We start from the raw sequence: 23,364 nt of genomic DNA, 5'->3' as shown, positions 1-23,364 counted from the left end.
TGCCCTAGTGATACTTTAGTATAAATATATACTTTAAAAGTAACTCATTTTTTTATCTGAAATTAAAGTTTAACTGAGCATCCTGTATTTCCCCTGGATACCCAAAATTAAAAACACAGATATGGTCAATAAGGGTTAAAATCTTTTTACACTCTGACTCCTTTATCCAGGGTTAAGTATCTACATAGCAGAGGCCTAAGGAAGGGAGCAGGGAAGACAGTTAAGAGCAAATAAAAAGAAGAAGAAAAAGATGTTAGCAAAAGTAAAGAGGACGGTTAACATGATGGAGCTAAAGTGGCACTTTGCCTAGAGGAGAGCTGTAACTGTCATTCATATGTCAGAGTGCAGAGTCAAAAGCAAAGGCCTTGGGGCAGCCATTCATGGATTCAGTCCCGGCCTGCCTGGGCCTGTTTTCATGTTGTAAAAGAGGAAAACACTCATTTCCCAGAGTTGTTGGGATATTAGGTGAGATAACGGAGATGAAAGCATCTACTACCCGTATTTTCCGGCGTATAAGATGACCCCCTAATTTTACAGTTAAAACATAGGTTTAGGCCTATATTCGCTGTATAAGACTACCCCCCACTTCAAAGAAAGAAAGAAAAGTAAGAAAAGACTTACTTTGCGGTCAAGATCTGCAGGTAATTTTTGTGCAATTTTGGTCTTTTTTCCCCCGATTTTCGGTTGACTTTTTTTTCCGTTTCAAAAGTCGTCTTATATGCCGGAAAATACGGTAACGCCAAGCCGGTTTGACCTATTGTTCCTCTCCCCCATACTTTTTTTTTTTTTTAATGTTTTTTATTGGTTTCAGAGAGGAAAGGAGAGGAGGGAGAGAGAAACATTGATGATGAGAGAGAATCTTTGATCGGCTGCCTCCTGTACACTCCACAAAGGGGATGGAGCCCACAACCCAGGCCATGTGCCGTGACCAGGAATCGAACTGTGACTTCCTGGTTCAGAGGCTGATGCTCAACCACTGAGCCATGCCGGCTGGGCTCCCCATAATTTCTTTTCTTTTCTTTCTTTCTTTCTTTCTTCCTTTCTTTCTTTCTTTCTTTCTTTTTTTTTTTTTGCAAAAACTAAACCACATACATGTTATTTTCAAAACTTGAATGTCAAGAACAAAACTCTGGCTATTAAATAATAACAACAATGCCAATGCAAAACAACAAAATGAGAAATCAGAATTATGGACATATTCATATTTTTAGCTACTAAGTGAGTCTCTTTTGTTGCTGGTGTAGATTTACTCAGAGTCCTTGGACTTGCTGCACAAGACTTTGCAGCAGACTGGAAGCTAACAGATGCTAGCATGAGCAGGAACATGATTAAAGGAGTAGCTTCCACTTCAGCTTTTAATTTCTTCAGATGACTCCATGTTGGCACCTCAGTCCCTTGCGTAGCCTTCAGTTTTCTTCTCCCACTTTGCTGTCGTCTGGGCAACTCTCAGTCCTTTTGGGTGAAGGGACACAGGAGCTTCTCTGAGTCCATTGTGATGACGGACATAACACTCTGGAACCTGAATTGGCTGCATTGCTCCTTCCCTTTCATTTTGAACCCAGGGTTCGACCCCACAACACTTCGGGCCTGGCTGCTCCGGGCCTGGATGCTGTTGCTCCAGGCCTGGCTCCTCCGGGCCTGGTTGCTCCGGGCCTGGCTGCTGCTGCTCCAGTTCTGTCTGCTCTGGGCCTGGCTGCTCTGGGCCAGGTTGCTCTGGGCCTGGCTACTCCGGGTCTGACTGCTCCAGGCCTGGCTGATGCTGCTCCGGGCCTGGATGCTGCTCTGGGCCTGGCTGTTTCTGCTTTGGGCCTGGCTGCTCAGGGCCTGGCTACTGTTGCTCCAGGCCTGGCTGCTCTGGGCCTGGATGCTTTGGGCCTGGTTGCTCTGGGCCTGCCATTCTTCCATTTCTCCAGCTGGTCACATTTTAAGAGCCCCATTGACCCCTCTTTGCTCTTATTATCATGTTAATTGTTGACTATTAACTACCCAGTACCTCCTTCCTGTGGTTTTGGATGATAGATGTCCTTCATATTAGTTTTAATTTTTTAATTGTGAGAGCGGCAGACCAGTTGCTCACCTACGCCGCCATCTTGGTTTCTCCTCCAATCGGTCTCCCCCATACTTTCAACGCTTTTCTGGGTTTTAAAGCAATGTGGTCAGAGTAAGCCACAAGGGCTTTAAAAAGCCTGCTGTTGTCTGAAAACTCCCTTGGCCATCACCTCTCCTGCAAGACTTGCAAGGGCCGAATTAGAACCTTTTTCCCAAAAATTCTACCCAGTCTGTTGGCAAAATTTACACCATTTGAGCTTCACTTTGTAGGTTAAGGTTTTGAACCTGGTTAAAAATAAAACTGCATTAAAAAGTGTGGCTGGCCCTAGCCGGTTTGGCTCAGTGGATAGAGCATGGCCCTGCGGAATGAAAGGTTGTGGGTTTGATTCTGGTCAAGGACACATGCCTGGGTTCCAGGCTCGATCCCCACCCAGTCGGGAATGTGCAGGCAGCAGCTGATCAATGATTCTCATCATTGATGTTTCTATCTCTCTTTCCCTTTCCCTTCCTCTCTGATATCAATAAAAGTATTTTAAAAATAAAAAAAGTGTGGCTGGTTTGGTTCAGCGGATAAAGCACCCACCAGAGGACTGCAGGATCTTAGGTTCCATTCCGGCCAAGAGCAGGTGCCTGGGTTGTAGACTCCATCACAGGCTTGACCTGCCTGGGGCTCCTGCAGGAGCAACCCAATCAATCAGGGATGCGTAGATGTTTCTCTCTGTGTGTCTCCGGCCCTCCCTTCCATTCTCTCCAAAAACCAATAAAAAAATATCCTGGGATGAGGATTAACAACAAAAAAGTGTGGCCCTATGTGACAGGTCCTGCGGGTTTGGTCGGAGACAGGTTTGCACAGGCAGCAGTGTGAGCTCCGGAGCGGGATCCTGCACAGAGAGCCGGGCTCAGTGGTTGGTTAGCGGGGAGCCGGCGGGAAGGGAAGCCTCCGCCCGCCCCGCCCCGCCCCGCAGCTCCGCCCATCGGAGACCCGGCCCCGCGCCCCCTCCCCACCCCACCTCCCTCCGCGCTCCCAGCCCGCCGCCGGGAGAGGGCGGGCAGCATGGGCGCGCGGGCGGCGCCGGGCCCGCTGCTGCTGAGCGCCGCGCTGCTGGCCGCGGGCTGCGCGCTGGGCCTGCGCCTGGGCCGCGGGCGGGCGGCGGCGGAGCGCGCGGCGCTCGCCTGGCTCTGCGCCGACGCCCTGGTGCACGGCGCGCTGGTGAGTGTCCCCGCCGCCCGCGCGGAGCCCCCTCCGGGTCTGCCCGCCTCGCCCCGGGCGCCCCGGAAGGACCGACCGGGGGGCGGCGCCATCCCTGGGCGGGAGGGAGGTCTGGGAGCCGCTGTGTACCGGCCCGGGCCAGAGGCTGCGCCTCTGGTCTCTGAACACAGCGCAGCTTCCTTAGTGGTTCATTTTTAAAAAAATCTAAATAAGAGCCTGAACATAGTGATTTCTGAGCCCTATTATATTAGTTTGAGCGTAAGCTATTCAACGCCTTGGCTTACTTGACTTTGTAACCTACACTAAATGTGGACCTGAAAATAATTGCAGTTTTTCAGTGCCGCCGCGTGCCTTCATAGTCATCTCGTTTATAGGGTGACGAATGTGTGCCATGCATAATCCTGTGTATAAAATGTTTGTATCGCCGAAGCCGGTTTGGCTCAGTGGATAGAGCATCGGTCTGCGGACTGAAAGGTCCCAGGTTCGATTCCGGTCAAGGGCATGTACATTGGTTGCGGGCACATCCCCGGTAGGGGGTGTGCAAGAGGCAGCTGGTCGATGTTTCTCTCTCATCGACGTTTCTAGCTCTCTATCTCTCTCCCTTCCTCTCTGTAAAAAATCAATAAAATATATTTTAAAATGTTTGTATCTTTACAACACCCCATAGACTAGTTATTCCCGTCCCCATTTTATTTATTTATTATTTATTTATTTATTTTTATATATTTTTTATTAAGTTATTATTTTTGTACATATACCAATGCCCCGCCCCTCCCGTACATACCCTCCCTCCCCAGAGTTTTATGTCCATTGGTTGTACTTATATGCATGCATACAAGTCCTTCAGTTGATCTCTTATCTCCCCCAGATCTCCCTACCCTACCTGCTGTAATTTGACAGTCTGCTTGTTGCTTTACTGTCTCTATATCTATCTTTTGGTTCATCAGTTTATAATGTTCTTTATCATCCATAAATAAGTGAGGTCATGTGGTGTTTTTCTTTCATTGACTGGCTTATTTCACTCAGCATGATGTTCTCCAATTCCATCCAGGTTGCTGAAAATTATGAGAATTCCTTCTTTTTTATGGCAGCATAGTATTCCATTGTGTAGATGTACCATAGTTTTTGGATCCAATCATCTGCTGACGGGCACCTAGGCTGTTTCCAAATTCTGGCTATTGTAGATTGTGCTGCTGTGAACATAGGGGTGCATATAATCTTTCTGATTGGTGTTTCTAGTTTCTTGGGATATATTCCTAGAAGTGGGATTACTGGGTCAAATGGGAGTTCCATTTTCAGTTTTTTGAGGAAACTCCACACTGTTCTCCACAGTGGTTGCACCAGTCTGCATTCCCACCAGCAGTGCATGAGGGTTCCTTTTTCTCCGCAACCTCGCCAACACTTGTCGTTTGTTGATTTGTTGATGTTGGCCATTCTGACAGGTGTGAGATGGTACCGCATTGTTGTTTTGATTTGCATCTCTCGGACAATTAGTGACTTTGAGCATGTTTCTATGTGCCTTTTGGCCTTCCTTCTGTCTTCTTTTGAAAATGTTTTATTTAGGTCCATTGCCCATTTTTTAATTGGATTATTCATCTTCCTTTTATTTAGTTGAATAAGCTGTTTGTAGATGTTGGAGATTAAACCTTTATCAGTGGTATCATTTGCAAATATGTTCTCCCACACAGTGGGCTTTCTTGTTGTTTTGTTGATGGTTTCTTTTGCTGTAAAAAAGCTTTTTATTTTGATGTAGTCCCATTTGTTTATTTTCTCTTTAGCTTCCATTGCCCTAGGGGCAGTATCAGTGAAGAAGTTCTTTTGGCATACGTCTGAGATTTTGTTGCCTGTGGATGATTCTAGTATTTTTATGGTTTCCCGTCTGATGTTTAAGTCCCGTATCCATTTTGAGTTTATTTTTGTGAATGGTGTAAGTTGGTGATCTAGTTTCAATCTTTTGCATGTATCTGTCCAATTTTCCCAACACCATTTATTGAAGAGACTGTCTTGACTCCATTGTATATTCGTGCCTCCTTTGTCAAATATTAATTGAGCATAGTGATTTGGGTTGATATCTGGGTTCTCGATTCGATTCCATTGATCTATATGTCTGTTTTTGTGCCAGTACCAGGCTGTTATGAGAACAGTGGCTTTGTAATACAGTTTGAACTCTGGTATTGAGATCCCTCCTACTTTACTCTTCTTTCTCAGGATTGCTGTGGCTATTCGGGGTCTTTTATTGTTCCAAATGAACTTTTGGAGAGTTCTTTCTAGGTCAGTGAAATATGCCGTTGGTATTTTAATGGGGAGTGCATTGAACCTATAGATTGCTTTGGGAAGTATGGACATTTTGATGATGTTGATTCTACCAATCCATGAACATGGTATGTTCTTCCATCTGTTTACATCTTCCTCTATCTCTTTTTTCAGTGTCATGTAGTTTTCCGCGTATAGGTCCTTTACTTCCTTAGTTAAGTTTATTCCTAGGTATCTTAATTTTTTTGGTGCGATGGTAAATGGAATTGCTTTTTTAGTCTCTGTTTCTATAAATTCGCTGTTGGTGTGTAGAAATGCCATAGATTTCTTGGTGTTAATTTTGTATCCTGCTACATTGCCAAGTTCATTTATTAAGCCAATTAGTTTTTTAATGGAGTCTTTTGGGTTCTTTATATACAATATCATGTCGTCTGCAAATAAGGATAACTTTACTTCTTCTTTTCCAATTTGGATGCCTTTTATTTCCTCCTCTTGTCTAATTGCAATGGCTAGTACTTCCAGTACTATGTCAAAGAGGAGTGGCGATAGTGGGCATCCCTGTCTTGTTCCTGTTCTTAAAGGGAATGGTTTTAGTTTTTGCCCATTGAGTATGATGTTGGCTGTGGGTTTATCATATATAGCTTTTATTATGTTGAGGTATGATCCTTGTACTCCCACCTTGTTGAGAGTTTTTATCAGGAAAGGGTGTTGGATTTTATCAAATGCTTTTTCTGCATCAATTGATATGACTATATGATTTTTATCTTTCAACTTGTTTATGTGATGTATCACGTTTATTGATTTGCGGATATTGTACCATCCTTGCATTCCTGGAATAAATCCTACTTGGTCGTGGTGTATGATCTTTGTGATGCTCTGCTGGAGCCGATTTGCTAGAATTTTGTTGAGGATTTTGGCATCTATGTTCATAAGAGATATTGGCCTGTAATTCTCTTTCATTGAGTTGTCTTTATCTGGTTTTGGTATTAGGGTGATGCTGGCTTCATAGAAGGAGTTTGGAAGTGTTCCTTCCTCTTGGATTTTTTGGAATAGTCTGAGGAGGATAGGTTTTAGTTCTTCCTTGAATGTTTGGTAAAACTCTCCTGTGAAGCCATCTGGCCCTGGGCTTTTGTTTGCTGGAAGCTTTTTGATGACTGTTTCAATTTCTTCCCAAGTCACTGGTCTATTGAGATTTTTAGATTCTTCCTGATTGAGTTTTGGAAGTTTGTATTTTTCTAGGAATCTGTCCATTTCCTCCAGGTTGTTCAGTTTGTTGGAATAGAGTTGTTCGTAGTATTTTGTAACAATCCGTTGTATTTCGGTGGGGTCTGTTGTTATTTCACCTCTTTCATTTCGGATTTTGTTTATTTGGGTCCTCTCTCTTTGTTTCTTGGTTAGTCTGGCTAGAGGTCCATCTATCTTGTTTATCCTTTCAAAGAACCAGCTCTTGGTTTTGTTGATCTTATGTATTGTTTCTTTGGTCTCTATGTCGTTTATCTGTGCTCTGATTTTTGTTATTTCCTTCCTTCTGCTTATACTGGGCTTTTCTTGTTGCTCTTTTTCTAACTCTTTGAGTTGTAGAGTTAGATCATTTGTTACCATTTTTTCTAGTTTTTTGCAATAGGCTTGTAAGGATATGAACTTCCCTCTCAAAACTGCTTTTGCTGTGTCCCATAGATTTTGGATTGTTGTGTTTTTATTGTCATTGTTTCCACGATGTTTTTAATTTCTTCCTTGATTTCTCTGGTAACCCAGTCCTTGTTTAATAGCATGCTGTTTAGTCTCCATGTGTTTGATTTCTTTGGATTATTTTTATTATAGTTAATTTCCAGTTTTATGCCATTATGATCTGAGAAGATGCTTGATATGATTTCTATCTTCTTAAATTTGAAGAGACTTTGCCTATGTCCCAACATGTGGTCTATCTTTGAAAATGTCCCATGTGCACTTGAGAAGAATGTATATTCTGTGGCTTTGGGGTGGAATGTTCTGAAGATGTCGATTAATTCCATCTGGTCTAGTGAGTCATTTAGGATTGATATTTCTTTGCTGATTTTTTGTTTAGATGATTTGTCAAAGAGTGACAGTGGGGTATTAAAATCTCCTACTATGATTGTATTGCTATTAATCTCTCCCTTAATGTCCTCCATTTTTTTTTAATGTATTTGGGTGCTCCTCTATTGGGTGCATATATATTTACCAGGGTTATTTCTTCTTGTTGGATTGCTCCCTTTATTATTACAAAGTGGCCTTCATTATCTCTTGTTATGTCCTTCACTCTGAGATCTAATTTGTCAGATATAAGTATTGCTACCCCAGCTTTTTTTTCATTTCCATTTGCCTGGAAAACTTTTCCATCCCTTCACCCTCAGTCTGTGTGCATCTTTTTTTCTGAGGTGGGTTTCTTGTAGAGAACAGATGTATGGGTCTTGTTTTCTTATCCAATCTGTTACCCTATGTCTTTTGATTGGAGCATTTAAACTATTTACATTTAATGTTATTAATGATAGGTACTCATTTGACGCCATTTTTATTCTATACCCCTGTGTTCCTTCTTCGCTTCCTATTTCTTTATTTTTACAGTAGACCCTTTAGCATTTCCTGCATTGCTGGTTTGGTGGAGATAAATTCCTTTAGTCTTTTTTTGTCTGTGAAGCTCCTGATTTCACCTTCAATTTTGATTGATAGCCTTGCTGGGTACAGTGTTCTTGGATTCAGACCCTTCCTTTGCATGACTTTGTATATTTCATCCCATTCCCTTCTGGCCTGATAAGTTTCTGTTGAGAAATCAGTTGTTAGTCTGATGGGGGTTCCTTTATATGTAACTTTCTGTCTCTGTCTGGCTGCTTTTAAGATTCTTACTTTGTCGTTGGTGTTTGCCAATTTAATTATAATGTGCCTCGGCGTCGGTCTTCTGGGATCCATTTTGCTTGGGACTCTGCGAGCATCTTGGATTTGTGTGGGTTTTTTCTTCTCTATCTCGGGAAAGTTTTCTGTCATTATTTCTTGAAATACGTTTTCCATGTCTACCTCAGTTTCCTTTCCTTCTGGAACCCCTATTATTCGAATATTGTTTTGTTTTGCATTGTCCCAAAGCTCCCGAAGACTCTCCTCCTGCCTTTTAATTTTTTTTCTAGAAGCTGCTCTAATTGGGTATTTTTTTCCATCTTGTCTTCTAGCTCACTTCTTCTAGTCTGCTCTTGATGCTTTCTATTGAGTTCTTCATAGTAGTGATGTCATTTTTCATTTCTTCCTGAGACATCTTCGTTTCCTCTTGGTTTTTCTTCATTTCCTCTTGGGTCTTACTCATATTGTCAAATTTGTCTTCCATTCTTTTTAGCCATCTTATGATCGTTACTCTGAATTCTTGCTCTGGTAGGTTGCTTGCCTCTAACTCATTTACTTCCTTTTCTGGTGATGCCTGCTTTTCTTTCATTTGTGGGCTGTTTCTTTGTCTCCCCATGGTCTCTCTTTACAGGATGTCTCTCTCCTGCGTTGATTTAAAGGCACAAAGTACAACACAACCAGGTACAACACACAAGGCACTGAACAGAAATGTGTTTGCAATATTAGTAACTTCCAATAAAGGTAACCTAGGGAAAGGCAAATTAGGGAATAGGAGAGAAAGAGGAAGAGTAATAAGAGAAGAGGGCGGGAGCAAAAGAAAAAGATAGGAAAAAGAGTGTCAAAATGAATTTGGGAAACAGGGAAAAGAAACAGAGAGAGAGAGAGAGAGAGAGAGAGAGAGAGAGAGAGAGAGAGAGGGAGAGAGAGAGAGGGAGGGAGGGAGGGAGGAGGGAGGGAGAGAGAGAGAATAAACTATATATTTGGGGAGAGAATTTCTTTTTTTTTAAATATATTTTATTGATTTTTTTGTACAGAGAGGAAGGGAGAGAGATAGAGAGTCAGAAACATCGATGAGAGAGAGTCATCGATCAGCTGCCTCTTGCACACCCTCTACTGGGGCTATGCCCGCAACCAAGGTACATGCCCTTGACCGGAATCGAACCCGGGACCTTTCAGTCCCCAAGCCGACGCTCTATCCACTGAGCCAAACCGGTCTCTGCGGGAGAGAATTTCAATTGAACAACCACTAACCCCAACAAATGCTGTCAGCAGTACCTGGAGAATATTACAATCTACAACACCCCCTAATTTCCAGCACAGGAAGGGAAAACAGAAGTAATAAAATAACAACGAACAAAAACCAATCAAATAAGAAAATACCAAGCAACAGCAACAACAAAAGAATAAGCAAAATACTCTCACTAAAAAGCATAAAAATACAATATAATCATCATCCCCCAAACAGCATCAAAAGAACAGTGAGGAAAACATTTTTTTTATTTTTTATTTTTTGCTAGTTAATACAGCTCAGAGAGGGGTGTGTATGCACTTGGCACAGGGGATTGGAAATTAGATATATAAGTAGGGTAGAAATTTTAGCAGCGGGGATACAGAAAGAGTAAGGAAATCTAAAGCAGGAAAGGGTTAAGATAAACAGGATAGCAAAAGGGTGAAGGTTAGAAAGAGAGTGATGGTGTAAAGGTCGTGTTGAGATAGGGTTAAACAATGTTAAAGGAGAAATGAAAATAAAATGAAGAACACTAATTCCAATGTTAAATAAAGAGAAAATAAAATGGCACTTAAAAAAAATTAGAATCGCAGTAGTAAAAATGCTTATTGAACCTAAAAATGTAATAATTAAGAAGTTAAAATCTAGTGAGGAAAAAAAATGTTTCTTAAGTAAAAGATGCAAAAAATGAAAAAAAAAATTAGCAAAAAAAATGTGCAGTTGTGAAGGCCATTCACTTCTGTTATTCTATTTGACACGCCCGTTTCTCAGTCCAGACCGTATTGCAGTTCCCTGCATTCTGCTGCACCTCAGTGGCGATTCCTTAGTTTCTTGGGTTTTGATCAAATAAAACTAATAATAAACACAGTCAGTTTGTACTCCAGACCCTAGGTGGCAGTGTATGTGGATAGATGTCCAGTCTTTTTGGCTGCTCTAGCCTTCTTTTTCTGTGGCACTCAATGCCGGGGGGGGGGGGGGGGGGGGGGGGTTGTTTGTTTGTTTGTTTATTGTTTATTTTTATTTTTTATTTTTGCCTCGGAGCTGAATCCTGGATGATTTCTCCCTGCTCTGCTTCTCAGTTTCCAGAAAAGCAGATTCCCCCTGCTGTCTCTTAGGGTCAGCCAATCTGGGTGCTCTCTCCTTTGTAATCAGGAGCAAAGTGTTGCAGGGGAACCAGCCTAGGTGCGCAATGGGCGCGCACTTACAAACAGACTGCTTTCCAACTCCTCTGTTCTCCCACCGTGTCGGATCAGAATGGGTTGCTCCCTAGAGAACCTCACTAGTAGCAACCTTGGGGAGCCCTGCCCACTCTCTCGAATCACGCCAGACCCAACAGCGGGGGCTTCTGTGGACGCAGATTTCCGGGGTCCCAGCGGCCGCGCGGTCGCTGCAGCTGCCGCTTTCGCTGTTGGGACACACACCCCGCTTTATCCCCGGCAAAATCCAACCTTTCTGTGGAATGCGCGTGTCTGCGCCGGTTGGATAGCCCCGATTTTTAACAATCTGTTCCGTGTCCCTTGGCGTTTTAAAAAGAGTCCCGCTACTGGGGAAGATTACGCCAGACCCAGACCCAGACCGGGCACTGGGTCTCCCCAGGCAGGATACTCGCTGCAGCGCAGCCTCCTTTCGGCGCCGCTCGGCGCGGGGCGCACAGTGGCTACAGTTGCTGCCGGCGCCGCGGGGCCCCGGAACCCTCACGCTATCCCTGCAAACTCTGACCTTTCCGTGGGTGACCGAAGAACTCCCTTGAATCCACATTTTTGCGCCGATTGGGGCATCACAGCTGCTCGGTGGTCTCCTCTGCTGTGGGTTTTCCAGGCCTCAAAGAAGATCCTCCTTTCCTGGTAAGGAGATCCTCAGGGAGAGCCGCCGCGGCAGTGCTGGCTGCTTGGTCAGGAAATCCTGCCCGTCCCCATTTTACAGAGGAGAAATCAGGCCCCGCAGAGTTGGGTGGCTTTGCAATGCCACCGAGCTGGCTTGTGAGTTTGTTCAGCCTGGCTCTGAAGCTCCCACTGTATTACACCAGGCTTTAGGCAGCTGCCCCTGAAAACAGCTCGTTTTACAGATGGCCAGGAGGGTTGTAGTTGAGGGAATTCTATTAAAATACCTCTTCCCCATGCACACACTTTTTCTTCAAGTTACTTTAATTATGCCAAAATATCTTTTTTGCAAATTTGACCTTTCTTAAATCCAGGCAAACCCGTGGCTAACGTGAAATCAATGTCTGTAGCAGTGATTTTCAACCCATGTGCCACAGGAATTTTTAAAGCATTCAATCTGTCCAGTCAAGGGCACTGACCTCTTGTCCCTTAGGTTATCAAATAAAGAAATGAGAACAGCCAACACAATAGCCACCCAGTGTGAATGAATCAAAGTTATACCTACTTTTTGTCAGGTCAGCCAAAAATATGTATATTTTTGGTGTGCCACAGAATTTTAGTGATTATTATATGTGCCATGAGGTGAAATAGATTGAAAATGGTTGGTCTATAGTATTGAGAAAGAAATAGAAAGTAAAATGTTCAATAATCATCCAGGTCTGTATGTTAAGTCAGTTGGATATGTGTACGTATCAGGTGTTTCTGGAATGATGAAATTCCTTCTTTCCTAATAGTTAACATGTGGAGCTAAGAATGGAAATATAATCAATCTTAACAATGTATAAGGAAAGTGGACAAAAGTTGAGTGTTGGAAATGGTGAGGAGAGGGGAAAAGCTTTATAAGCACTATCATGTTTGTTTTGTGTAGTAAGAAGCCCAAATACTGTACAACCCTGATGGACGAGTAAGCTGAGGTTTTTAGGTTATTACTTTAATTATAAATATGAGTAACCAACAGAACTAAAGAGAATAATATATCTACCAAATGGGTTCAGAACATGCCACCCCAAAATATGCCGGTTTGGCATATTTATTATTTTGAGCTGAAGGGCTTTCTGACCTCCCACTTTGCACCTCAAATCAGGTCATAACATTTCCCATGACAGAGGTGCCCTCCATGTACGAGGGAGGGAAGAGCGTTCTTGTCACTGCAGACTGGGGACCAATGCCAAAATGGAACCTTACAAACAAATCTGCTCAAATACCCTTATCTTTCATTACTTCCCCTCATATATTTCTTAGTTATTTTCCCACAATTTACTGTTCCTAGCCCAAGCCCTTGTCTTCTCACATCCCTGTAATTTTATCGTTCTTATTGTAAAAAGTTATATTAGCTTTTGGGCCTAACAACTTCTTCAGATATTCATTTTCATTTTCCTTTTGATGCTCCTTATACGAGTAAAAATATTAAATAAAATGTGTATGCTGTTGTCCTATTATTCTGTCTTATGTGGGATGATTCTCAGGTCAGCTCCAGAACCTAAGAAGATAAAAAGAAGTTTTTCCTTCCCTATACTATCAAAAACTGGAAGGTATGGGGAATGGAAAGGAAGCAGTATAAATTAAGTCATAATTTTCCAGGATGTGCAGTTAGTAGATAATATCTAAAGAAATAGCACTATAGCCCTGGCCAGTGTTCCTGAGTGGTTAGAGTGTCGGCCTGTGCACAGAAGGGCCAGGGGTTCAATTCCCGGGCAAGAGCAGGTACCGGGGTTGCAGGTTGGATCCCCAGCCTGGTTAGGACACATGCAGGAAGCTTCTCTCTCACAGATGGGCACTACACTTACTGGGTGATCCCCAGCCCGTAATCCTCAGATGAGGAATAACCAAAAAACAAAATTAAAAATCATTGGAAAAATCCTCCAGTGAGGATTAACAAAAAAAGGGAGGGAGGGAAAGAAGGAGGGAGGAATAGTGTAAGTTATGGAGATTATCCCCAGAACTACAGACAGAAGTGGTTATAAGTGCTAACCTCTGGGAAGTGGTACTAGAAATAAGCAAGGATTAGTCAGAGACACAATTTTAATGTCATACTAGAGGCCCAGTGCACAAATTCATGAACCCTGAAAGGAACTGTGGGCCGCAAGGCTGCAGTGGGCACAGGGGCAGGTCTTGGCCCATCCTGTACCCCCACCTGGTCCCTCCCGCCACAGCCCCTGGTCCCCTGCCTGCCAGTCCCCTGCCTGCTGGCAGCCCTGCTCCCGCTGCTGCTCCATGCGCTGATGCCACTGGCCCCACTCACATCTGCTGACGGCGCCAAGCAACTGGGGCCATCGCCAGCAGCGGATGTAAGTGGGGCTGGCACCATCAGCAGGTGTGAGCATAGCTGCTCCCTGATCGCCCTCAGGAGCAGGGGGAGGTGGAGAAGCCCTCAGGGGCAATCACAACGGCAGCCGCCACTCGCACCTGCTGTGCCAAGTGATTGGGACCACCCCTGGGTGCCAGTGGGTGTGAGTGGGGCTGGCACTGACAGCAGGTGCAAGAGGTGACTGCCAGCCCCAATCACCCCTCAGGAGCAGGGGGAGGTGGAGAAGCCCTGAGGGGCAATTGGGACCGGCAGCCACCACTCGCACCTGCTGACGGTGCCAAGCAATCGAGACCAGCACTGGATGCCGGCAGTGGGTCTGAGCACCAGGTGGGACTGTGTTGCACAGGAGCAAAGAATTTTCAGGAACCACTGCAGTGTTTCCCAAAGTGTGGTACGCGTACCCCCAGGGGTACGGGAAGAGTTCGGTGGGGATATGCACTGCACCGTGCTTAGCTGCGCCTAATTCTATGTTCCCATGAGTACGAGGGGTACTCAGCATTACGAAAATTGTAGAAGGGGTACACATATGTCAAAAGTTTGGGAAACACTGCACTAGAGTAAGGTGACCAGACGTCCCGCTTTTTGGCGGGACAGTCCCGATTTTTAACAATTTGTCCCACGTCCTGCAGCGTTTTAAAAAAGTCCAAAAGGTTTAAAAGATTCTTTCCAAAAATCAGGAGTTTTTCAAAACGCCTCTGGACGCGGGACAAACTGTTAAAAATGGGGACTGTCCCTCCAAAAGCAGGACGTCTGGTCACCTTACACTAGAAGCTGCCCCAGTGACAGTGACCAGCACCCAGCCTTGGTCTGGTGGCCCCGCCGCCCTGCTCCACCATCCCACCTGGCCGATGCCCGCCATGTTCTGTGCTCTTCCGCCTACTGCTGACGCCCACCATGTTCCACATGCACCCTCTGGTGTTCAGCACATATCATAGCAACTGGTTGTTTGGCTGTTCTGACATTCAGTCTATTTGCATATTAGGGTTTTATGTAGAAAGAGAATAGTGATTGCTTTGGTAAAAAGAAATGAGAAAAAAAAGGTAGCAGTGTTAACCAGCAACAGAATTTGTTCCAAGAAGCAACATGACAATCAAATATCCCAGTGAATTTTAGTTCATTGGTTTTTGAAACTTCAGTCTGAAGAAATACATCAGCAATAGGGAAATGCTAAGTGTAATTGAAAATATTGCATTACCTAAAATTTAAAATGTAGCCTGTAAGCATTTAAATTTTTCCTAAGTCTGTCCTTAGGCAGGAAAAATAACTAATTTAAATATGATATAGATATTTGAATGCCACTTTTGTTAAGAGAGATTTTGGACTTTTTTGTGAAGTGAGACAAAATGAACTGCTGGGCGGTACTTCTGAAAAGTGTAAATTTGTTAGACTAATCCAGAATTTAGCCTGTTTAATATAACATTTAAGCTCTTTCCTTGTGGAAAAATTTCAACTTATTTTCCCCCATAAGAATATACCTCTTATTTTATAATGCCAATCATTGAAAAATAGCATTTGTTATATAAACATTAGCTTTGGATTCAACCATTTCCAAGGTCAGGGACCACGCCCCAGGACAGCACTGCGGGGGAGTGGGTGCGGTGCTCTGACGGGGCCGGGGCCGATGGGGAAGGGACGCTCCCAGGCAGAGCCACGCACTGTGGTCCGTTCTGGGGCGGAGATGCTAAATTAGAGCATTTTTCCGTTTTCTTCTCTCCAGGAAGGCTCTTTTGTCTACTTGTCTTTCGTGGGAAACATTGCTGATTCTGACGGCTTCCTTGCTTCCTTGTGTAAGTAATTTTAAACGTTTACCTTTGAAAAGTTTGAGGAGATTCATTCCGAGTATGACTGTATTAGTACCTGTATCCATCTTGTATGGTTCCATCTATAGAAAATGTCCAGAGTAGGTGAATCTGTGGAGACAGATTATAAATTAGTGGCTGCCTAGGGGAGGGGGGCGGAACGGATGTTGGACAGAAATGGAGAGTGACTGATAAAAGGTACAAGTTTCTTTTGGTGGGTAATGAAATACTCTAAAATTAGATGGTGGTGATTCACTAAAATCCATTTAATTGTACACTTTTTAATTTTTAAATATATTTTATTGATTTCAGAGAGGAAAGAGGAGAGAGAGAGAGAGAGAGAGAGAGAGAGAGAGAGAGAGAGAGAGAGAGAAACATCAATGATGAGAATCATTGATTAGCTGCCTCTTACACAATTGGGATCAAGCTTGCAACCCAGGTATATGCCCTGACCAGGAATCGGACTGTGACCTCCTGATTCATAGGTCCATGCTCAACCACTGAGCCACCATGCTGGGCGAATTGCACACTTTAAGTAGGTAAATTGTATTGCACATAAATTGTATCTTAATAAATATATATTTTAAATGTTTATAGTGTGTGCAAGTTGAAGAATTTACAGTATTTAAACTGGGCTTTTTTTTATACTTTTAATATCAGTTTTCATATATGTCTTATAATTTCCAAAAGTCTTCTTGTTCTACAGAGATATTAACTAGTTTTCTTATATTCCTCATGCTCACTATGAATCGGCATTCAATCAGTTAGCACTGACTGCCTCCCATGTACTATGTCAACAGACAAACAAACGAGCTGTGTAACAACAGGGTCCTCGCCGCTGCCATACAGCTGCCTTGCTCAGGATAACTTCTTTCGGATTTTGTGCCTGAAATACCTCATCGTTTATCTCATTTCTTCTATGATTCTGAATCATATTCCACACACACACACACACACACCAGATCTGTGTTGGGACCCCTACTTATCTCTAGTGTTAGGAAACTCTGCTAGATAATGGAGCCACAGGTAGTGCTTCTTAAAGCAAAACATTGATTTCAGAGAGGAAGGGAGAGGGAGAAGGTGGGGGGGGGGGGAGAGAGAGAGAGAGAGAGAGAGAGGGAGGGAGGGAGGGAGAGAGAGACATCAGTGATGAGAATCATTGATTGGCTGCCTCTCGCACGATCATTTTCGATGCCTCTCAGGTCCTGGCCAGTAGCAGTAGCTCAGTGAGCTTGACTCCATGCCTGGAGTCCAGCTCCCGCAGGCCCAGTGCTGCCCTTTGGTGAGTGAGCTGGAATAAACCGCTTTAGGATTGCCGGGAAGCCCAGGGGCGGAGGACCTCAGCCTGTCACTGTCCTCCCAGCCTGGCTGCTCTGGCTGGCATCAGAGAAAGGGAACCGCCAGATTTGGCTCAATCCCATGAAATGTAAAGTCTAACCCAGTCTCTTATCAGTCATCTTCAATTTACATTTTCACCTTTAAAAAGTGAAAACTCATCTCATGGGGGTGCCCTGTATTCTAGAGCAGTGTTTTCCAAACTTCTCTCATGATGAGACTCACCTGGTGGAGTTATTAAAGTACAGATTCCTGAATCCCAACTAAGAAGTGCTAAACTAGAATTTTTGGGAACATATAGGTAAAATTGTATACTTAACTAGTTCTCTAAGCTTGCTTAACTAGTGCTCTAACCCAATAGATATTATAAAATAGTGCATCTTGGGCTTTAAAGAGCACTAATTGCCTGAGACTTAAAATACAGACTCTGATTCAGAGGGTCTGGGGTAAGGCCTCCCAGTGTCGATCTGTGGACTCTGTCAATTCAGCAGAAAGTAGAACTGGCCTGTTAGCATTATGTAGATGCTGTAAAAAAAAAAAAAAAAAAAAAAAAAAAATTTATATTTATGACACTTGTTAAAGATGATTAAAAAGACTTTATTCAAGAGGGACCATCAGTCTGTTCCATTTCCATGCCCCTGATTCTATTCCATTCACCAATTTATTATGTTCATCAGATTTTTAATTCATTTGATTTTTAGATTCAATTGTTAATAGATATGTATTTGTTGTTACTTTGTTGTTCATATTTTTTATTCTCAGAGAGAAGGAGGATGGAGGTGAAGGAAGAGATTAGACAAAGATTTTATATGCAAATGCATTACCTATGGACACAGACAATAGGGTGGCGAGGGCCTGGGGTGGGGTGGGAGCCAGCTAGAGGGGAGCTATGGGAGCTGGGGGGGGAGAGAGACATCTGTAATAATCTCAACAATATAAATAAACAAACAAACAAACAAATAAATAAATAAATCAGCACTAAAAAAAGAAAAAGGAGGGACTGCCTACCGCAGGGGAGGGCTTTGCATTAGGAGAGAGATCAGGCTCAACTCCAAACACAGCAAGGAGAGGTGGAGATCTATGGCCAAGGTGGGTGAGCGAAAGGAAAATTACTAAGAAGAAACATCAAGCCCAGGAGGACTCATGGCAGCCCCACCAGTAGGATTCTCGCTGAAGGCAGGCGGGCAGGAAGGTATAGAGGGGCGGGTAAGGAGTTGGATCAGAGGTCCGCATCCCGGTTAGTGCAGCATTGTTTACAATACCCAGGACATGCGGGCAGCCTGAGTGCTCATCACTGATGCGTGGGAAAGAAAACGTGGTGCATATTGGAATGTTTTTCAGCCATTTAGGAAGAAGGAAAACCTGCTGTTTGTGACAACACGGATGGACCTTGAGGGAATTATGCTAAGTGAAGTAAGTCAGGCAAAAAGGTCCTAAGAAGGATAAGGAACAAAGTGTGCTTTGTTTTTAGGGAAAGAATATGGCAAAGCTGATGCAAGATGGCTTCATTTTGACCCAACCATTATGTCTGTGGAAATCCTGACCGTGGCCCTGGATGGTTTTCTGGCAGTGGTCCTGGTGTACGCCATACTCAAAGAGAAATATTATCGGTAAGTGCTCTGCTCCTATCCTGCGGGAAAGAGGAGAAGCATTAGCAGTCCCAATGCTTGCGTACGTTTGAAGGAGATTATGATCACATTCCTCTGTTAGACAGAAAAGTAGAGTAGAAACAAAAATTGTTTGTTATTAGATAAGGATCATGGTGCCAGTAAGACCATTTCAAACAGTTCAAAATAAAACATCTGAGAAATATGATTGAGGTAACAGCCTAGGCTTTGCATAGGCAAGCCTGGGGTTAGCAGCACTGGGTGATTTGCACCGACATTCTGTAGGATAAAAGGGTAATATTTCCTTCTTCTCCCCATCCCCAAACTCCAATTCCACTTGCTACAAAATATATTCTCTTGTGTGGTTCTGAGTTAGACATGCCAGATAAGTAAGAAATCCTTCTAGGGCCGAAGCCGGTTTGGCTCAGCGGTAGAGCGTCGGTCTGTGGACTGAAAGGTCCCAGGTTCGATTCCAGTCAAGGGCATGTACATTGGTTGCGGGCACATCCCCGGTAGAGGGTGTGCAAGAGGCAGCTGGTCGATGTTTCTCTCTCATCGACGTTTCTAGCTCTCTATCCCTCTCCCTACCTCTCTGTAAAAAAAAAAAATCAATAAAATATTAATAAATAAATAAATAAATAAATAAAATAAAATAAAATAAAAAAGAAATCCTTCCAGGTTATTGAGGATCTGAGGAAGGCAGAAGCATGGGGAGAGGAAGGAGAAAGGTGGATGACTCACCATCCATCAGACTCGGAGACTTTCAACCACCTCTCCTCCCTTTCCTTCCTCTCCTCCTTACGCGCAAAGTGACCTGGGATAGAGTGCTAACCTGGGGGCGATTCCCTGAAACTGTGTCAGCTAGGTGCAGTCACAGGCAGTGTTCTATCTGGTACCGAATACATTTTATTTATTTAAAGCTTTATCATTAAAGTTCAGATTTGAAAGAGACCTCAAGGGTCATTTAATCCACTTTCCCCCCCACCCAACTTTATATATATTATCAGCAGTAAAAATAAAATGTCTCCTTGGTGCCTTGCCATGTCTTTGACTGCAGAGTCTTTTGTTTTTTGTGGTGGTGTTGTTTTTTTTAAGTTGGTCAGAGACCTTTATTCTGGTCCCTGCATTCATTAAGCAACCAGCACACACCATTTTCTTTGCCTCTGCCTCTAGCAGCAGCGGTTGCATGCAGGCAGAAATGGAAGACACAGCCATGGGAGGCCTTGTAGAGAGAAAGTAGCAGGTTATTCCGGCTTAGGTAAAGTTAGAACAGGAAAATGTATAGTGCAACTTTCCAAAGACGGTTCTTCAGAGCCGAGGCCTGCAGAGGGCTAGCTGGGACGCAGAGGAAGGCTCACAAGTGTCCAGCTCAGTAATCAATCCAAAGTGCCTTCCAGAAAAGCAGATTCATCCACAGCCACTATTGCATTATCCAAACCTCTCCTCTGGAGGGTGTTCCTCTTTCCTTGCTGAACACAGCGGTAGGCATCTTTTGCAGCACTTTCCACAAACAGTTCCAGGGCTTGTGCCAGAATGAAGATGGCTTCCTTCCCGCGAGCATCACTCAGGGGCCGCCATCACCCCGGCCTTCACTCAGCCAGAGGGTGGCCCGGGCCTCCCGGACCCCTCCCCTTCGCGGGTGTCCCGCTTCCTGCAGTTGCCGCTGCCATCCGGCCGGTAGCTTGAGTCTTGATTGTAGACTTCCTACTTGCACCCATTTGTTTATTAATTCAAATATTTACAGTATCTGCATTGTTAAGTACTTTGTGCTAGACAGTCTACATGTATCATTTTTTAATAATACTCATATTTAATATATATATTTATTTATTTATTCCGGAGAGGAAGGGAGAAGGAGAGAGGAATAGAAACATCAATGATGAGAATTATTGATTGGCCACCTCCTGCAAACCCCACACCATGGATTAAGCCTGCAACCCAGGCATGTGCCCTGACCGGGGGAATTGAACCGTGATCTCCTGGTTCATAGGTCGATGCTCGGCCACTAAGCCACACTGGCTGGACCATATCTTACATATCTCCAAAAGATTATTTGAGAAAGGGACTCTTATCCCTTTTACAGCAGGTGAAATTGAATCACAGCGAGATTCACATCCAGGTCTCGTTCAATCCTCCTAAGAATAGAAGAGGACACCGGAGAGACTCTTCCACTCCGAGAACGGTCCTCTGCAGAGGCAGTGCTGCTGCTTCGAGGAGAGCGTGGGTCTTCCCCGGCCGGACGGCTTGCGCTGTAGAGGGCGCCACGCGGAGACGGGGGTCCCGCTGCAGGGAGGTGCCTGTGCGGGAGGCCGTGTGGATGCCGTCCGCACACAGGTGCCCCGCTGGCATTTCACCCCGTCTCTCTCTCTCCCACAGGCACTTCATACAGATCACTCTGTGCGTGTGTGAACTGTATGGCGGGTGGATGACCTTCTCCCCGGAGTGGCTCATGGGAAGCCCCAGCCTCAGCACCAACCACTGGCTCTACTTGTGGGTCTATCTGGTATTTTTCAATGGCCTGTGGGTTCTGGTCCCAGGACTGCTACTGTGGCAGTCGTGGGTAGAACTGAAGAAAGTGTATCACAAAGGAACCAGCTTAGAGAAAAAGTTCCAATGAATTTTCAAAAATCATAAACATTATTTTCTAGCTTTATGAGCCAGCCTGGATTAAACCTTTTTCTTTTGCTAAAATTTAATACATTCCAGCCTACAATTTATTTTATATTGTTATTCCTGAACAACCTACTTCAAATTGATTGTAAGATGGCAAGATTTTGTGGTTGGTTTATTTTTCCAGTTAAATGGCAATATAGGGAATACAGAATACATTTTAACTTGTAATAATCACATAGCTAATTATGCATTTTTATATCTAAGATTAATTGTGCTGTGTTAATAAAGCCGATAATCACAAAATACTGTAGAGCATGTTATATTAATTTTTTTTTCAAAGAACATGTTGTTGCTCCAACTTTTAATCTTATTAGTCTGTCTGTTTTAAAAATGAAATAAATGCTTCTATTTCACAGTTATATTTTATCAAACTTGTGTAGCTAACAAAAATGACAGCAGTTTGAATTTGTGAGTGGGCCAACTCCCTATGAGTGACATTGGGGTTTCACATAGACAAATGATTGACTTTTCAAGAAGGAAGACTTGAGTTACCTTACAAAAATTCATAGTACAGCTCGTCCACTTGCTCCCAACATCCGACCAGTCTTGAAGCTAAACTTGTCTTAAATAAACCAGCTGAAGTGTGGCCGGTCTAAGTATTGTGGGCAGGGGGTGTGGAGAAAGGACAGAAGGAAGCATGGAGAGGGCAGCCAGCTCGCACACCTGCGCTGTGAGGGAGGGAGGGATGTGGGAGGAGGGGTAGCAGCAGAGCCACCCCCTCCCCACCCCGGAGAGTGGATTCTGGCCCCACGCAGGGATCCCCAGCGCAGAGCTACGGAGCCCGTTAGCGCTGGGCAGTGGGAATCCGTGGGGATTCGGTCTGGTCCTTGTGGAAGTCTCAGACGCACCATCCCAGGCAAAGAAGACTTTCTTCCAACATCGGCCTGGGACCTTCCTTACAACTTATGTCTGAGGGAGGGACCGCGTGGCAAAGCCTGGTGCTGGCGGAGGCATCTGACTGGTGCGCCCAGCAGTAAATCTGAGCAGACCTTTGCTCCTGGGAGAACTTTGGGCTGAATAGAAGGGGGCTGGACAGCATGGCTTGGGAAAGAGGATCCGTCTTGCACAACTTGAGCAGACTGAGCAGACGGGTGGAAACCTACCCCCACCTGCAGAACAGCTGGGTCTTCCCCATTCTTCTGCAACTGGCAAAGGGGAAGGCCTCTGGGCTGGAAATTTGCGCTCCTAAGACTGGGTCTGACGACTGGGTCTGACAGTGTGAAGGACTCTATAATTGGCCGGAGGGAGACTGGGTGGAGGCGCCTCCCAGCGAGGATGAGACACGCTGAGAGACCGCAGTGCCATGCCAGGCTGACTGTTTTTATCCCCTCCTACTTGGTGTGGCAGCGAGAAGGTACCAGGGAGCCAGACAGCGCTGAGGCATTGCAACCCGAATGGGCTATGGCCTGGGAGAGAGACGGGCCTGTCCTGGCCCTTCAGCTGCATCGGGGGGAACCGGAGCTGAGCGCCCCAGTGATTCAGCCAGCACAGTCCGAGGAAGGACAGAAAGCGGCCCTCCCCCTGCTACAAGCTATGGGCACCATCCGCAGTGCAAGTGTGTTTCAGCCCACCCAGCCACGTTTTGGAAACCACTGCAGAGCCCAGTTCTGTGGGGGAAGGAGAGAAGCTGCGAGCAGGGGCATTCAATGTATGAGACCCAAGAAGACCCAGCCTCTGGGCGGGAAAAGCCCTGCCCACCAGGCTGGATGGGGTCTGCACCGATGAGCTCAGTCAGGTTGCCAAGAGCCAGGCAGAGACAGCAGCTCACATTGGCTTGCACCAGAGAACCCCTGGGGAGGCCCAGACCGCACACCAAGAGGCCAGACTGAGTCAGCATCAGAGTAAAATCCAGCGAGTTCCACAAATAGCAGACCCAAAGGATAATCACAGTGAGCCTCCAAGTCAGCGGAGACTAACTCCACTTACTTTTATTATTTTATCTTTTTCTTTTGTGCTCCATTTTCTTTTAGTTTTCTTCTTTTTCTTTCATGTCTTATTTCTTTTTCCATATATTCTCTTTTTTCATTTTTTTAACATTTAATTATTTTTTCTCCCTATTTATCTGTTTCTATTATATATTTTATTTATTATTACTTTAAAAATTATTATTGTAGTTATTTTCTTGTTTTCTTTTTTATATTCTTACTAGAGGACCAGAGCACGAAATCATGCATG

The 23,364-nt window shown here is 44.4% G+C and overlaps 2 protein-coding genes across 2 annotated transcripts in view; one reads left to right on the top strand and one right to left on the bottom strand.

Annotated features, from left to right (window-relative positions):
- Positions 1-23,364, bottom strand: part of ARL11 (ARF like GTPase 11) — a 139,449-nt gene that overhangs the window by 97,721 nt on the left and 18,364 nt on the right. The window lies entirely within an intron of this gene.
- EBPL (EBP like) lies at positions 3,067-21,547 on the top strand. The gene is made up of 4 exons (XM_084879966.1): positions 3,067-3,259; positions 15,493-15,562; positions 18,381-18,519; positions 20,893-21,547. Exons 1-4 carry the CDS (start codon positions 3,104-3,106, stop codon positions 21,131-21,133), a joined length of 606 nt encoding a protein of 201 aa, XP_084736092.1. The 5' UTR covers positions 3,067-3,103; the 3' UTR covers positions 21,134-21,547.

This window comes from Pipistrellus hanaki, assembly GCF_964339955.1.
Source record: "Pipistrellus hanaki genome assembly, chromosome: 3".
Lineage (NCBI taxonomy): Eukaryota > Metazoa > Chordata > Mammalia > Chiroptera > Vespertilionidae > Pipistrellus > Pipistrellus hanaki.
Note: the sequence above shows the minus strand (reverse complement) of the source record. Positions and strands in the feature narration are given on the sequence as shown.

Coding starts and splice junctions, on each gene's coding strand:
- EBPL (XM_084879966.1), top strand. CDS start 3,104: ATGGGCGCGCGGGCGGCGCCGGGCCCGCTGCTGCTGAGCGCCGCGCTG. Junction 3,260..15,492: donor CCCTGGTGCACGGCGCGCTG/GTGAGTGTCCCC, acceptor TCTTCTCTCCAG/GAAGGCTCTTTTGTCTACTT. Junction 15,563..18,380: donor CGGCTTCCTTGCTTCCTTGT/GTAAGTAATTTT, acceptor CTTTGTTTTTAG/GGAAAGAATATGGCAAAGCT.